This window comes from Furipterus horrens, unplaced genomic scaffold, assembly GCF_987537825.1.
Source record: "Furipterus horrens unplaced genomic scaffold, mFurHor1.1.pri manual_scaffold_10, whole genome shotgun sequence".
NCBI classification, from domain to species: domain Eukaryota; kingdom Metazoa; phylum Chordata; class Mammalia; order Chiroptera; family Furipteridae; genus Furipterus; species Furipterus horrens.
In genome coordinates this window covers 1,380,291-1,396,073 of record NW_028327180.1, presented here as the reverse complement: position 1 = coordinate 1,396,073, position 15,783 = coordinate 1,380,291, and the positions used below count along the sequence as shown (strand labels likewise).

The following is a 15,783-nucleotide window of genomic DNA, read 5'->3' as shown; positions in this document are numbered from 1 at the left end:
GACAGTAATTCACCATTTTCTGCTTTTGTTATTCAAATGATAAGCACCGGGCGTCACATGTCCATCACCAAGCGCTTGTGTTTCCTGAGGTCTTCACGGGCGTTTGCCGGGATGCTTTCTCCTCGAGCTTCCCCGCTCTCCTGCCCCTTTAGCCGAAGTCATTCCTGTTCAACCTCCGGGTTTCAGCCCGAGGTCCCGCCCTCTGTGGGGCCTGGCCGGACACCCCGCAGGTCCCCAACACCGCATGTCACAGTCTGCAGAGTGGCGTTTGTGTCCTCCTCCCGCGGGTCCCAGGAGGGCAGGGACCCGTGCTGTGTCCCCAAGACCTACAGCAGTTCCTGGGACATTTTTGTACTTAATAAACATGGGACACCTCACGGCACAATACCATTTGTAAGCGGAAGCAAAGCAGAATTCGGAGGACAGGTAACTTGGTGAGAGTTTCACCGTAGGGACCTGTGCGCAAACGCTTACGGAGCACCGGCTCTGTGCACGTGCTGCACGGACGCCAGAGGAGTTCCCCGGGGAGCCGGAGAGCTGGTCCCCAGGAGCCGCGCTGAGGCCAGGCCTGCGCTTCTGAGTCACCTCTCTCCAGGCGCCTGACCTTGGTTGGAATCGCCACGTTGTGTCTCAGAGAACATATTTGATTTCCCACACGTATGTTCTTATGAAAAACAGCCCTTTGGGGACTCTGCCGGACAGACGGCCGTGCCAACGGGGGTAACAGTCGCTGAGGAGTGCCCTGGAGAGTCAGAGTCTGCCCACGTTTAGCCTGGTTTTCGGTTTGCCCTCCCTCCACTGTTTGCGTCCTTCAGTGACATCACGTTATACCTGTGAGGACATACGTGTTCTGGGAGAGAAAAGGGGCGACATCTGAGACATACGTGTGAAAACGTGACAGTCCTTAAAATGTTACCGTTTCAGGAAATAAGGTTGGCGTTGTCCTTCTTGAGCGACACGTCTGCAAACTGCAGGGAAGGCAGAGGAGGCGCGTCGTCTGAGAGTCGGGTGGTGTGGGCGTCAGGGCCCCGTCACACACAGTCACATCCCTAGCCCACGTGGCGCGTCTTGGTGGTGCCACGGGTGGAGGACATCGCAGACCCGATCGTGGGAGTGAGATGTCATACCCTTTTGTCCTCATGGCTTAAAAAGCTGCGAAAAACTCTGATCTGATGACTTCTAACATGTCGCTCTGTTTCACTTCTCTTCAAGGAAAAGGAGAGAAAATGTATGTTAGCACATATCCATCAACTTTTATATTTTGATAAGTCATCTTTTTCTTTTGCTCATTATTGATATATATTAATACATATTCATTTCTCCAGATGCTTTTGAATTGGTCACACATTTTTTTAAAGATTCTTAAAATAACCTGTATTTCATGTTGTTTAATCTCACTTTGTTTTACTCAGAATATTTTTTAACCACGGTTAATTTCTTTTTTCAAGAAAAGCGTAGGTTTCCTCATTTTTGTGATGGCAACAGCTGGCCTACATTCCCTTAAACGCTGTTCGAGCTACACAACCCGAATGTGGCCGTGACCCTGAGTCTCTTCAGGGGAATCCGTCGGGTTTCATTTTTAGTTACACAGCGCCACCTCGTGGGCATATGTTCAAGTGTGTGCTGTCTAGATCTTAACCTTTTTTAATTTTATTTTTTACTTTTTAAAAGTATATTTGATCGATTGTTATTACAGTTGTCCCAGTTCTTTTCCCTCTGCCCTCCTGCGCCCGGTGCCCCCTTCCCTCCAGCAGTGCCCCCCTAAGTTCACGTCCACGGGTGGCGTGTGGCAGTCCTTTGGCTTCTGCCTTTCCTATATTACCCTTAATGTCCCCTGTCCATTTTGTTCCTGCTGACCTTCAGCTGCCCTTGTCACTCACTGATTCCCTGAGACACTGGTGCTATCGCAAGACCTGTGCGTTCAAGTTTTTTATGAGGTCAGCAGTTGCCCAAACGGAAGTGCGTGGGTTACCCGCTTCCCTCGAGCCTCCGTGTGGGGCCTCGTGGCCTGTGCCCCGGGGGCGCTGAGCGTCCCTTTGCTCTGGGAGTCCCATCTGTGACGGCGCAGCCTTGCCTTCCCAACTCCAGAGGGTCGTGTTTCTGGCGGTCTCCCCAGGTCTGCTCTGCCCCCGCGGGGGCCTCTGACTGCGCCCTCGGCCGCGGGTATGTTTCCGGTCCCTGCACAGAAGCCTCCCACGCAGGGACTGTGCAGACGTCAGGAGGACTTGGAAACCCCATAACACATTAACGTAAGGAACCCCTAAACCTCGCCTCCGCCGCCCCGGGGGTCACCACTGACACAGCCCCTCTTCTCCGTCTCAGAGCAACAGCCACAGGCGTTCGGCTCTGTTTCGTTTCTAAATCACGGTTCTGTTTTCACACAGCGCCCGTTTCTCCGTGAGTTATATTCTTGCTTGTGGTCCCAAAGGGACCGTGATGTTACTGTTCATGCCCAGAAAGAGAGACATTCTATTCAGTCAGAGCATTGTAACTAAAATCAGTCCCAACACAGACTTGGTACAGCCCTGGCCACCTAAAGACAAGCACAGGGTCAGAGTGGTGTCCCCCACCCCCCGCCTTTGCTCAGCGCCCCGTCTGTCCACGCTGCACAAGCAGATGCCCACAGCACCCGGGCCACGGCCGCCAGGAGGGTCTGCCTCAGCGTCTCCACGCGGCCTTGCCCCCCACTTAAGAGAAGAACAGGAAAGGAGGGGCAGGCAGGGAGGCACCAGAGGCCAAAAGACATAAACACATTTATAAACAAAGTCATAAAATCTGTAAATATTTCTGAAGAAAATATGGTGTAATGTCCTTGGTAAGGGGAAGAAAAACAAACTAGCCTTTGGGGGAATTTTTGTGAAGTGTGTTTTTTTCATAAAAGCGATACACACTGAAGTTGAGCTCGGGTCCTGCTCGCTGCTGCAGAGCAGATAAGCCGATGTCTGCCTGGAGAGGACAGAGCACACCCTGGACAAGGTGGTGCCACTCCACCCTCTCCCATGGCCCGCCGGGAAATGTAAACACTGGGAAGGCTTTTAACGTTCTTTGCTGTCACCTCAGTCGTTCCCTGCCCATCAGCCTGCGCCCCACGGAGGGAGGATACAGAGCGTGGGCGCGTGCCCAGCGGCCCCGTGCGGTCGTCCCGGGCTGCAGCGGGCGGCTGGACTTCCATTTCCCTCTCTGCAGGTTCTGGGAGCCCGGGAACGTTTCGCTGTGACAGTGGCACAGTGATGGCGGCCGGGCCTGCCTTTGAATCAGTCCTGTCAGGACGAGTCAGGCTGCGCTTGCTGCATCGGCCCTGCTTTGTCTAGCAGATAATGGTGTCCTATTTCGTTCCTCGGGGAGTCGATGACAGCCTGGGAACTCTGAAAATGAAAGGATGAGAAAAGTAGGCTTGACTGGAGTGCACGGAATTTGCAGACTTTTCCCAGTTTAACTCTTGAAAGCACCTCTTGGTCCTGGAGACCAAAGCTTTGGGACAGACGGCAACCACAGGCAGGAGTGACTGTCCCCTCTTCCTACGGGAACCCCGTGTCCTGCCCTGGGACCCCCGTCGCACCTACAGCTCTTTGTCTGCTTCCCCCCCTCCCCCTGTGTGGCTGCTTCTCCTCACCCGGTAAAGGACACATGTTTGCCACTTCATGCCTTTCAAGCAAAAGGTTTATATAGAAAAGTGCTGTATGCGCCTGTATTTGTGTATTTAAAGAAGATTCCTAGGATGTTTTAGACACCTGCTGTTCTTTTCAGCTTCTGACCGCTGGATTGCATCAGAACTCTGAAAGGCGGATTCCCCGCCACCTCGATCGTTTTTACCCTAACGTTTTACAGCAACACGTTAGCTAATTTAAGTGTCATGTTTACGTACACGGATGCCTTTAGAGACCCAGGCCTGCCTCCTACTGCACACACGCCCCTGAGCGGCGCGGCTCGCAGAGAGGCCAGGGCGCTGTGGGTGGGTGGACGGCCGTAACCACGCGTGCAACAGTCCGGCACCGGCCACGGGGCTCCAGGCTGCACGTGAAGTTCCACTGAGGCCTCGTCCCTCCCCTGCAGGGGTCCCGGCACTCCGCCTGTGGGGTCAGAAGAGATGGGGGAGGAAGTGCCGTCCACTTCTGGGTTCCTCCAGGCGAGAAACGGGGGGGCACGCAAGGCCGTGGGGAGGGAGTCTGGATTTTTAAAAAACTCTTTCCGTGATTCTTCCCTGCATCACCCCAAACCTGTTTGTTCCTCCTCCCTGCTCTGAGCCCTGACCGCTGACGTCCGGCCGCTCAGCGCAGGGTCAGTTTTCACACCGACGCCCTGGGCAGGCGCAGACAGTGCCTGGGTTTTCTAACCGGGCCGGCACGTGGCCTTCCGGTCAGCCCCGCCCCACCGCCACCCCCTCCCACTCTTCGGGTCTCCACTGAGAAGCAGCCTGCTCTGTTTACCTCTTTTTCTTTAAAGAAGAAGCTAGTTCGTGTGTGAGATCCTGTACGTCTCACGCTTTTCTAGAAATGTGAGCTTCAGGGAGGTTTTGCTTGGAAAGCCGGCGGAGCCGAGGCGCGAGGCCCGCTCGAAGGCCGAGCCTGAGCCCTCCCAGCTGGGGTGAGGGAGTGTAACGGGGCCACGCGTGTTGGTGAGGAAGCAGCAGTGGGAATGGTTATTTGGGGGTCTGGCAAAGCGTGAGCCGCTGCAGAGAGAGGGTTTGGTGAGACACTTTGTCAGCGGTCAGAGCGGCGGAACGGGCGGACAGCACCTTGCCGGCGACATGCGGAGCGTGTTCTGCCGTCGCCTCCGAGGGAACGGTGTGTGCGCCGCGCGGGAGGTCCTGCCAACGGCGTGTGGGTGCGCAGACCCGAGCTTTTCAAGTCCGACCCGGCTCACGTCTCCCCTGATAGTGAACAAAGCAGCACCATGCGTGATACAAGGCCCACCCTCCTATTTCCTCTTTGCCTTCACACAGCTAACCGTGCGCACACACGGAAACACGTGTGTGCATGTGCATGCTTATACAGGGCACCATGTGCACTCGTTTTACTTGGGATGCTGCCTCGCTTCATTCACTGGTCTCAGAGGGGCATCTGGACTCTCCGGGCGGACGCGAGGGCTATGGGGTCCCGGGTCCGTGTGTTTAGGGGGCCGCCCTTGACCGTGCGTCCGCGGCCTGTCGGCTCACGGCCTTGTTCCCTGCAGACGCCGCTGTACTTGGTCAACCACGGAGAGGCGGGGCCCGTGCGCTGCCGCCGCTGCAAGGCCTACATGTGCCCCTTCATGCTGTTCACCGAGGGCGGGCGGAGGTTCCAGTGTGCCTTCTGCGGCTGCGTGAACGACGGTGAGTCCGCGCCCCGCGCCTGGGACGGGGCACGGGGCCCCCGGGGAGGCCCGGGCTCTGCCTGCCCGCTGCGGGGGGCCTTCCGGGCTCGTTTCCTTCTGCCTCCCGAGCTTCAGAGGAGACACAGGCACGGCCACGCGGGGCTCCTGCGGTCCTGGGAGGCCCCGGGGCGCCCGGCGTCCGAGCGGGGCCTGGGCTGACTGGTTTCTTCCCAGGGAGATGGCAGCCCGTCTGTGCTTACAGAGGATAAACGGGCGAGACTGCCCTCTCTCCTCGTTGCTCCGAGTTATGCTCGCATGTGAGCGCGCCCGCAGGTGGGGAACGCTGTCAGAGGGGCTCTAACGTGGAGACGGGGCTTCCCCTCCCGCACCAGGCGTGACTAGGAGGCGCCTTCCCGGGCTCTGCGTTGCCAGTCTCATTCCGGGACGTAGGCAGTGACGCTGACAGACCTGCAGCCTCGCGGAAGGTGCTGGCAGCCGTCACTTGGTGACGTTCTGGTGTCCAGCAGAGCCACAGTCGGCTGAAAGTGTCCCCACACCCTCGACCTTCAGCGCTTTCCTGGAGGCCAGTGAGGAGGATGAGGGCAGCGCTTTCTGTTTCCCTGGGTCCTTACCCTGCGGGGACAGGCCACCTGTGGGCATCAGCTCTGCCGCCTGCACACTCTCTGCCTGGAGCCACGTCCCTGCGGCTGCCAGCCCCCCTGGTGACAGGAGAGCTGGGCACAGCGTCCTGCCCATGGCTGTGGTCAGGGCCCTGCTCCGGGACGGTCCTGGGGGGACAGTGGAGCTTGTCTCTGTCTCCCCTTCTTGCCCCGTCATGTCCAGGGCTCTGTCCACACAGAGGGCCCATGACAGGCTCCCTGGGAGTCCTGAGACCATTGGTCATTCTTGGAAATGGCCTTGAGGAATGAGGTCACTGGGTGACGGTCTTCTCTCAGGGCTTGGTGTCCCCTCGGCTGTCCTTCTCCTCACTCCAGCTGTGATGTGCGCACGCAGGACAAACCCACGGGCCTGCGATCTGTGCTGCCAGCCCCGCCCCAGTCTGTGCTTTCCCAGGACACCCCCCGCCACCCTGGTGGACTCTGGCTGCTGCCATGCGGTCCCTCCACCTGGGTTGCAGGCCTCTGTGACCCTTCCCTTCCCTGTGCTTTAGGGCAGGGGGGAGGTCACGGGGAGTGGGAAGAGGCCGTCCCCACGCACCAGCTCCTTGGAGTCATCAGGCAAGCCCTCAGGTTTCTGAGGATGGGGTCAGAGGTGCATCCAGGGTCCCCAGTTTAGTGTGAAGCCCCCGCATGTGCACCTGAGGTGTTGGCTTAGAGCCTGCAAAGGCCAGCTCCTTCCTGGGAGAGAGACCGCTCCGTCCTGTGTCTCCCTACCAGTCCCCTACCCCCACCCCCCATGGGGACCCCCACCCAGCAGGGTTATGCACACTCAGCTCAGAGGCCAGGCCCTTAGGTTGACATCGGCACCTGCAGGTATCATTTGGGGTCAGAGGGTCGGGGGCTGGTTGGAGTTGGAGAGAAGCCCCAGGCGTGGTCCCCGGCCCCAGCCTTTCCCGCCACAGTGTCTGGAGATGGCACAGCGGCAGCACGTGGGGCCAGAGGCCTGTGGGGAGGCAGGTGTCATGTGGCACATGTCAGGGGGCAGGGTGACTGGGATCTCATCTGTAAAACGTGACAATCTGAAACGCTAACAAGTATAAAATCAGTTCATCGTAAAGGGAGACTTTTCCCATGTTACACGCAGACGTGTGAGTGAAGGGAATCCTGGAGACTGGGGAGCGCTTACTGCACCGTAGCACCCTGACACAGCCGGTGAGGTGCCCCCCCCTCCCCCAAATGTCACGGAGTCACTGTCAGAGGCCTCGAGGCCACTTAGCCAGGCTGAGACTCACAGTGTCCCCCGTCCCAAGTCTTTACAAGACATTGACTTTTCCAAATTCAGGATCCATCTACGCATATGAATCCTGTAAAAGTTGTTTTGAAAGAAATGGCCATTGCATCGTGAGAAAATAGAAAAGTCAAGCCTCAGTGAGTGTTTTTAAGTCCAGTCTCTGTGATCCCATTGTAACCACATGCCAGTTCCCAACTGGAAAGGAATCCTGAGCTGCTGGTTCTAAAACAAAAGGCATTCCTTCTGTGGTTTCACAAGTGAAAACGCTGTTCTTTATGAAACGCTTAAAAGCAGAGCGTTGCTGGTTACTCGCCAGCGCCCTTGCGGCAGCCCCGCCGGTCCCCCAGCTGCCAGGCCATATTTGTGCAGGCGCGCGGTGCGTGACTCACGGCCGCTCGGGGGCTGCTGGCCGGTCTCCAGGCCTCCGCCAGGACGGACCTGCGCAGCATTCGAGTCAAATTAAGAGTCCTCGGCCGAGGTCTGGGTGAGTCTTTCCCTAATACAGTCATCTCCTGCTCCGAAGCCCAAACATGAACAAAGCACCGTGCAAGTCCCCATGGCCGGAGGCCTCTCCTCATTAGAGGATAAACGCCGTAGTCTGTAGTGTAGTCCAAGTAACCAGCGTGCGCTGCTTAGCTGTACTGAAACTGAAATAGAGAGAAAAGCCAGAGTTCCTTGTAAAAGAGGTAGTTAAATGGGGACAATTAGGTTTTGGCCGTGACAACTTCAGAACGCCAGAGCTTTCACCCCACGTCTCCCCAGCGTCCACATCATAAACGCTCTTTGGCATCAGTACCTTGTAGAAAGGATGGGGATTTTTTTTTTTTTTAATTTAAGAAAACTCATTCATTTCAAGACACGCTTTCTAAACAGTGGGTACTTGGAATTTGCCACATTCCAGCCTTAAAGTCCTCGCACCCCCCCCTCCCCTAACGCGCGTCTGTGCTGGGCGAACAACAGCTGTCCCCCCGTCCCCCCCGCAGTCCCGCCGTCCTACTTCCAACACCTGGACCACATGGGCCGGAGGCTGGACCACTACGAGAAGCCGGAGCTGTCCCTGGGGTCCTACGAGTACGCGGCGACGCTGGACTACTGCCGGGTGAGTGCGCCGGGGCTCGGGGCTGCCGCGCGGCGGCAGCGCGGGGGGCCCGTTCACGCGTAATGGGGCGTGACGTCAAACAAGGGACTCATGTTCACATGTAAAGGAGCATGACGTCAAACGCCAGGGGCGCACTTCACGCGTCCAGGCTGCTCTCGGTCCGCTCACGGGGCCTGTGCGTGGCGCCTCGGGGCGCAGCTCTGCCCCAGCGCAGACGCGGGACGGCGGCAGACCTCACACCGCGGCGGCCGCGCTGGCACGTGGTGCTGGGAGTAGAGGCGGACGGCAGTGGCGTGTCCCTGCCCCGCTCCCAGGAGCACGTGCTGGGTTCTGGACGCTGCCTCCGCCCGTCCGCGCTGTCATTGCGTCAGAAAAGTTTCGCTTTAGGGCGAAAGCTCGACCAGTGTGGCCCCCAGGACTTCGAGGCGCTTCTGCGCCCCTTTCTCTGCTGTCCCCCCAGGAGTGGAGGCTCTCGGGGTCCCCGCACGTCCTGGCAGCCTGGCCCCTGCGCCTTTGCCCGAGTCCAGAGATGCCGGTTTCCTTCCCAGACCCCGGACTCGGTCCGCAACCCCCCCAACCCCCGTCTTCATCTGCACAGGACGCACCTGCTCGGGGCCGCTCCCTCCGGCCGAGGCTCCGCGCTCCGTGCCGGCCGGACACGCCCGAGCGCACGGCCCAGGTCGTCCTGCGTGTGAGCGCGCGCGCGTGCGCACAGCTGCCGCTGGCGTCCTCGTGGCGCTGACCTACGCATCCCCCGGGCGTTTTTCCGGAGACTGGCCCACATACGTGTTTTGGCAGACACCCCATGGATTGTCACTCTTACCTGCGTTCCCTCCCCGCAGGTGCTGACACCCCTGGGGACAGGCGTCTTGTCCAGCTCCCCTGATGGCATCTGCCGCAGTGTCCGCACGGGGCAGGGTGGGCCGTGGGTCAGGGGGCGCGCACTGATGGCCTGAGCGAGCGGGTGGATGAACGAACTCGCGGGGAAGCGGCCGCCCCCCTTCCCCAGGGTCGCAGTGGTGGTGACGTTGTCACGGGCTCCTTGCGGGATGCGAAGGCCCTTCCGGGATTTGACAGGATCCTCTCGGGTATCACTGATTTCAGCTCACGTGTGAGGCACGTGGGTGGACTTGGAGAAACGGGGTCGCGCTGACCCCCTTCCTTCCCCCTTCCGAGAACGGGCGCCTCAGACCCAGCCCCCCGCCCGGAGTTCTCTCCCTGGGCTCGCTGGGCGCGCCTCCGGGCTCTGAGTGTGAATTGCATAGGACATTTTTTTTCAATTGCTTGGATTTAAAATTTTTTTTTCAATTAACATAGCTTTTGCATTTATTTTAGTGTTTTGCATGCTTTTTTTTACATTACATAGATCCAGTTATTAAAGGTTGATGCTTTACTGTTTAAAATGTAACATTTGCACATAGTTCAGGAAACATAATAACATTTTGGCACAAATGCTTTATTTCAGGGAAAAACACCTGGGTCCTAAAATAGCAACTACTCTGGGACCATTTGCGGGTCCCTTATGCTGTTGACTGAAGGGGACCGATTAGGCAGAACACAAATGTCCTCATTAAATGTAATAAAGGCCTCATCACTGGTGCTGGAAAACTGGCTCACCGCTCCTTGGAGCCGTAGCATAAATCTAACTGTGCACTGAGCTTCCCGTTCTCTGCCAAAACGGCCACATTATCCTGATTTTATGCTTTTTTAGTAGAAACTTAGGCAGAGAGTCAGATCTATTTCTGGGAACAGAAGTCTCAGTATGTTAAGCTCTGTTATCTGGAAATGTCCCAGATGTCCAGTTGACGGGAAATTGCAATCAAGCAGGCAAGGAACCAGATGAAAACTGTCCGTCTTGAAGAGTTTTTTTGTAAGCTTATTCTTCCTTTTATTACTCCAAGTGAAATGCATAATAAAAGATGCTATAAGTGTCTTCAAATTTAATTATGATTTAACTGTAAATGAAGTATAATAAGGAGTTGTCTTAGAGATTTGGAGGATGAAAAAGAGCTTATTTATACGTGTATTTTTAACACTGTACACACTTAAAGGAGAATTAAAAACCACGTTTTCCCTGATTCACTTTAGTTTCTCTTAACACCAGTTTTAGATGTTAAAAGGAGCACTCACTGAGCATTCCCCGTGTGAGGCTGTGTACCAGGTGTGTGCTGTGCGTCGCAGGATTCCGCCCTCACGTGCACCTGTGTGGCGAGCACCAGCCCCACGGGGGGGCACTGAGGCTCACGGGGCTTAAGTCCCAACACGGTTCACGTGGAGAGTGATGTGGCCAAACCCAGAAGCCCTGTTCTCCCTCGGCGCTCCGTGGACACGGGACACGTATTTACAGAACCAGCAGAAAGTCCCCTAGGAAAAAAACCCCTCTCTGTCACCTCGTGAGTTTTTCACTTAGAAGTTCACGGACTCCATCTGCATGTAAAGATTCCTGGGGTGAAAACTCTCCTCCCAAATCAGCCTTTCATTTCTAGACAAAAACGCAGTTCCTCCAGGCAGTTGCACGCCACCTGGACATTGGTTTGGATGCCTGACCTGCCCGAGGCCGTCTCTGGCCCGTGAGGGGAACCGGAACCGGCCGGATCACAGACCTGCTGACCCTGTCAGCCGGAAGGGAAAGAACCTAGTTAGGATGTCAGCCCCCACGGGTGCTGTGGGTGGCGTGGGCGCAGAACGACCCCAGAGTCCGGGAAGAGGGGCACATGGCGACTCCTGGTTCCGGGGGCCAGGGGAGGACCCCGAGGTGTGGCGCTGGAGCTGGTCAGTAAGCCTGAGCGAGGGGTGGGGGGCGGGGAACGTGTGGAGGCCGGCCGTGAGCAGCGGGTCCAGCGGGGGGTCTGCAGCTTGCTGCCCTCCGGCCAGGCCGGCGCTGCTGATGAGGGCCGTGGGCCCGGGATGGGGGCCCGCATCGTGGGAGAGTGTGGTCCCTGCCTCCAAACCACGTTCTGGTTCAAATCTCTTTAAAGCACTTTGCCCAAGCAAACACCCTTTGGCCAAATTCCTGGCCTGGCCCACTCGGCTGTGGCTTCTGGACAGACAATGTTTTGAAAAAGGCAAGGACTGGAGGTGGTTGGGGGGTGTGGACTGGGAAGTGGCGGGAAGGCGCGCTGGAAGTTGCTTTGACACGGACTCTGCTGTTCTGCTCTGCTGGGCTTGGCATCGTGTCTGACCTCCTGGGCTTTTCACTCATCTGCGCAGTGAGCCCTCTGGGAGCCTTAAAGGCCCGCCCCGAGCCAGGAGCCTGCGCACGCCCGAGGCAAGGAGGGCGCTGCTCTGCCCACCCCTGCGTCCTCTCGTTTGCTCACCTGTCGTGGCACCGAGTGCCCTGGCTGGCACCAGGCTCTGAGGCGGCTCAGGCATGGTGCGTGCCCTCTCCTCGGGCAGCGGCCCTGTGCCCTGCGCTGGGCCCCTGACAGGTCACGCCAACAGCAGTCTTCACGATGAGAGGAGCGGGGTTGGAGGCAGCAGGTGTCAGAAGTCAAGGCCGCGGTCCAAGCAAGGGAAGACGAGGGCCACTCCCCAAACAAAGATAGTCACCACATGAGCCAGCAAGCCCACTTCTGGGCATAAATCCCAGAACCACTGACAGCAGAGTCTCAGGGAGACGCTTGTACCCCCACGTCTGTAGCGTGTTACGCACAGTAGCCGAAAGCTGGAAGCAGCCCGGGCCTCCATCGGTGGATGAGTGGGTCCACACACGTGTTACACGCTCAGGGTGGAGTATTTTCAGCTTTAAGAAGGAAGGAAATTCTGACACTTGCTACCGCATGGATGAATGTCAAGGCCATCATATGAAGCGAAGGAAGCCGGTCACACAAAAGGTGGATACCGTATGATCCTACTTACATGAAGTCGCTAGAGCCAGCAGATTCAGAGGCGGGCGGTAGAAATGGAGCAGGCCAGGGGCTGGAGAGATGGGGGTGGGGAGTTGTGCTCAGTAGGTGCAATTTCAGTTCTGCAAGGCAAAAGGCGCTCTAGAGGTGGACAGGTGGAGGTGATGGCTGTACGACAGTGTGAATGTCCCTCGTACCATCCAACTGCGCTTGAGGGAGGTCCAGACGTAAGTTTTGTGCCTGCTCATTTTACTGGAATTCAAGATAACTTAAACAGAGAAGGGGAGGGTCTGAGCTTGTGTGCAGGACTCGAGGAGGCGCCGCTGGCTTCACAGTGGGGGCAGGGCCACCGAGAGTGATTCCAGACCCAGCCTGTAGCAGAGCAGCGCGTGTGTGTTCCTTAACAGGAAGACCAGCGTAGCGGGAGAAATGTCATCCTAACTTCTAGAATGCCACGTGTGGGCACTAGCAGGACCTGCATGTGGGGGTGTCCCGGATAATGCGTGCGGTCTGGAGCACATTTGAGGAGCTGCCTGTGGGGAGGGGCTGGTCCCCGTGAGTAAACGACTGTGATTCTTGTGTTGGAGTCTGGCTGGGAATGCGAAGGGGCGTTCTCGGAGAAAGAAGGAAATGAGAGGCAGACGCAGCGGCCAGGGCAACGGGAGAGCAGGAGAGCGCGGGGACGCGGCTGGACGTGCGCTGCTGTGCCCCTGGCCGTGAGGGGAGATAGGCTGGGATGGGCGGGCGCTGCGTGCTGGTCCAAGTCACCGTCTGGAAGTGGTGACCTGGAAGCGTGCGCCTGCGTTCCGCAAGGTGCCGAAGAAAACCAGATTCACACGGGGCCGTACTTGCTGAGCGCGGCTGGGCGAAGCCTGCGGGACTGAATGGACGGAGCGATGGGGTGGGGATGCCCGCCGGGACGTCATCACTGTTTCTGGGCCTGAGATGACAAAGTTCTGGGTGGGGAGGAGGAGGGATGGGGACAAGCGTGTGAAAGAAGCAGCCCCTGGGACGCAGTGATGGGAAGGGCGGGAATCCAAGGCATGTTTCAAGCCTCGGAGCTGGCACGTGGTGACGTTGGTGACGACGGGGAAGAGGGGAAAGGGGGGGGAAGAGGGTGCATTTAGAGCAGCGGCCGTGCAGCTCTGCGCAGGAAACAGGCTGTGGGGGCACTTCCCATAGGCGTGCGCACGTGGCAGACTCGGGATCAGTGTGGAACGGGTCACGAAGGCGCTTTAGTTTATTTTTAAAGATTTTGTTTATTTTTTGGGGGGTGGAGAGAAAGAGAGGACTAGAAACATCCACGGTGTGGTTGGCTTTTGTGCTCCCGCAACTGGGGACCTGGCTCGCAACCTAGGCCAGTGCCAGGACTGGGAATTGAACCCGTGACCCTTAGGTTTGCAGGTGGGTCCTCAGTCCACGGAGCGGCACCAGCCGGGGCGGTGCGTGAGTTTAATTGAAGGAAGTGATTATTTTCATGCGCTGGGCGGCAGCGTAGGTCGGTTATGAGTTAGGTTGGAGGACTCAGGAGTGACCTGCAATCCGGTGCTCACCCGGAGAGCGCAGGTCCTTGTGTGTGCTCGCTGGCCTGGTCTCGGACGTGGTGACGCACTGAGGTTTTCAGCCGGTGATTTGTAAGTCCCGTAACTTTTTCCCTTATTTCAAATGAAGAGCTCTTATTAGAAGAATGTTACATCTTGCCTTACTGTACTTACAGAACGAACCAGGAGATAATCTGGAGATATTATCATCTCATTGTATGATTATAACAATTAAAATACAATATTTAGAGCATGTTTCTCGTTTACTATGAAGTTGCACTCGTGCCGACTCTTTACTTCCTCTGTTAGCTGAGTCACTGGCGCGTTTCCCTGTGGCCCCGGAGAATCAGTCCCCCACAGCCGTTTGCAGACCAGCCAGTGGCAGGCCGCGGCTGCAGGGCATTTATGCAGCAGTACCTTTGTGTTACAGTGACTATTTTACAGACGGAGAAGCGGCCAACTCTTCCACTTTTTCTCAGAAACATGTCAGAAATAGGCAAGCATTCAATAATACGGTGCAGTTTTCCTGTGTGACTTCCTGTCTGTAACGCTGAAAAGGCTCATCACGGAAGAGGGTTGAGAATAGCAAGATGAAGGTAATGAGGTTTCACTAGTTTCAAAAGAGGCACTAAGTATCCTGTGTACCCCCTTTTTGGCACGATTTGTCAGGGTTGCGGTCACATTTCTTGCTCCGAGGCAGAGTGTTACAAGCAAGCCGGACCCCTGACGGCACTCACCATGGGGCGCGGCAGGGGTCGGTCTTTGGGGCCCCTGCTTCCCAGACCCCCACCCCAGGGGGCACCGGCCTTGCTGGCGCTGAGAACCTGGCTCAGTGGGGGCCCAGGCGACAGGAAGCCGCTGACGCCCTAGGAGCGGCGCTGTGTGCTTGCACTCGCGGGTGCGTGTGCGCGCTTCTAACGCTGGCCCGTGGTTTGTCTGCTTCCCTGCAGAAGAACAAGCCCCCCTCCGCCCCCGCCTTCATCTTCATGATCGACGTCTCGTACAGCAACGTCAAGAGCGGGCTCGTGAAGCTCATCTGCGAGGAGCTGAAGACGCTGCTGGAGAGGCTGCCCAAGTAAGGAACCTTCCGCACCGCCGTGACTCATGTCTTGGGGGGAAAGCAGGCGCCGGTGGTCCCCGGGGCTCTTTGCCAGCGAGGACACTGGGTGATTGTTTATTCCTCACACAGCACCGTTCTGGCACCCCTTAAAGTCAGAGCGATCGTTTGTACGGGGCAAAAGAGACGCGCGGGTGGAGGCGGTGCCGTGGGAGCGCGTTCGCGGTCCCTTCCCAGCCGTCAGGGGAGCCCCGTGCACGTGCGGGGCGGGGCTCGGGAGGCCTGCGTGCGGCTGGCTTTCAAAGCGCGGCTTCCCCGTGGGGACGCATGGCTGCTGGCCCGGTGCAGAGTCCTCGGGGTGCCAGGACCCCGCGTGCCCCCACGATGCGCTGTCCGCCCCGAGGATGGCAGGGGGCAGTGCTATCAGGGATGGCGGCCTTTCCCAGGGCACAGACTCCGGCCCAGGATGGGAGCAGGGACCAGACCCTCCTTGGCAAGGGGAAGACGCGCCCCGGACCCAGGCCCGGAGCTGGCGCCCGCCCCAGACTCAGCCTCGGCCTCCCCGCCTCTTGAGCTCCAGCTGTCCGGTGGGGGACGCCCCGGGGTGGGTGCCTGCAGCCCCCGGGGCTCCCAAGTCCTCAGAACGTGGGAATGACTCTGGACCTCCAGGAGCAGTTTTATTTGTAGCCATGACGCTGAAGTCATCATATTCCCGAGGATGGTTTGGAGAAGCAGTGGGGATGTTCATGAACATGGAGGGGCTTTTAAACAGGATGCCAAAGTGAAGGAGGAGCCGTGGAAGGGGGGCTGCGAAGAAGGCCCCCGGCCAGAGCCAGGCAGCCGGAGAGCTGTGCGCCCCTGGCCCTGCCCCGGCCGCCCGGGCTGCTGCGGGGCCGAGTCTGCACGGCCCCCTGACTAGCCGGTGAGGAAAGGGCTCTGACCTCACTGTCCCCTCTCACACCGGTCCCACTGGGCTGTCTTCCTCGCCACCTCGGCCCCGTCCCTTTGACCATGCTGGGGGGAGGGCAGGCCCCACTC

The 15,783-nt window shown here is 57.9% G+C and overlaps 1 protein-coding gene across 1 annotated transcript in view; it reads left to right on the top strand.

Annotated features, from left to right (window-relative positions):
- Nucleotides 1-15,783, top strand: part of SEC24D (SEC24 homolog D, COPII component) — a 52,528-nt gene that overhangs the window by 21,187 nt on the left and 15,558 nt on the right. Inside the window, exons 9-11 of the mRNA XM_090288383.1 lie at nt 5,173-5,311; nt 8,187-8,302; nt 14,639-14,763. Of these exons, the coding sequence (XP_090144509.1) occupies nt 5,173-5,311; nt 8,187-8,302; nt 14,639-14,763 (380 nt within the window). The remainder of the gene's footprint in view (nt 1-5,172; nt 5,312-8,186; nt 8,303-14,638; nt 14,764-15,783) is intronic.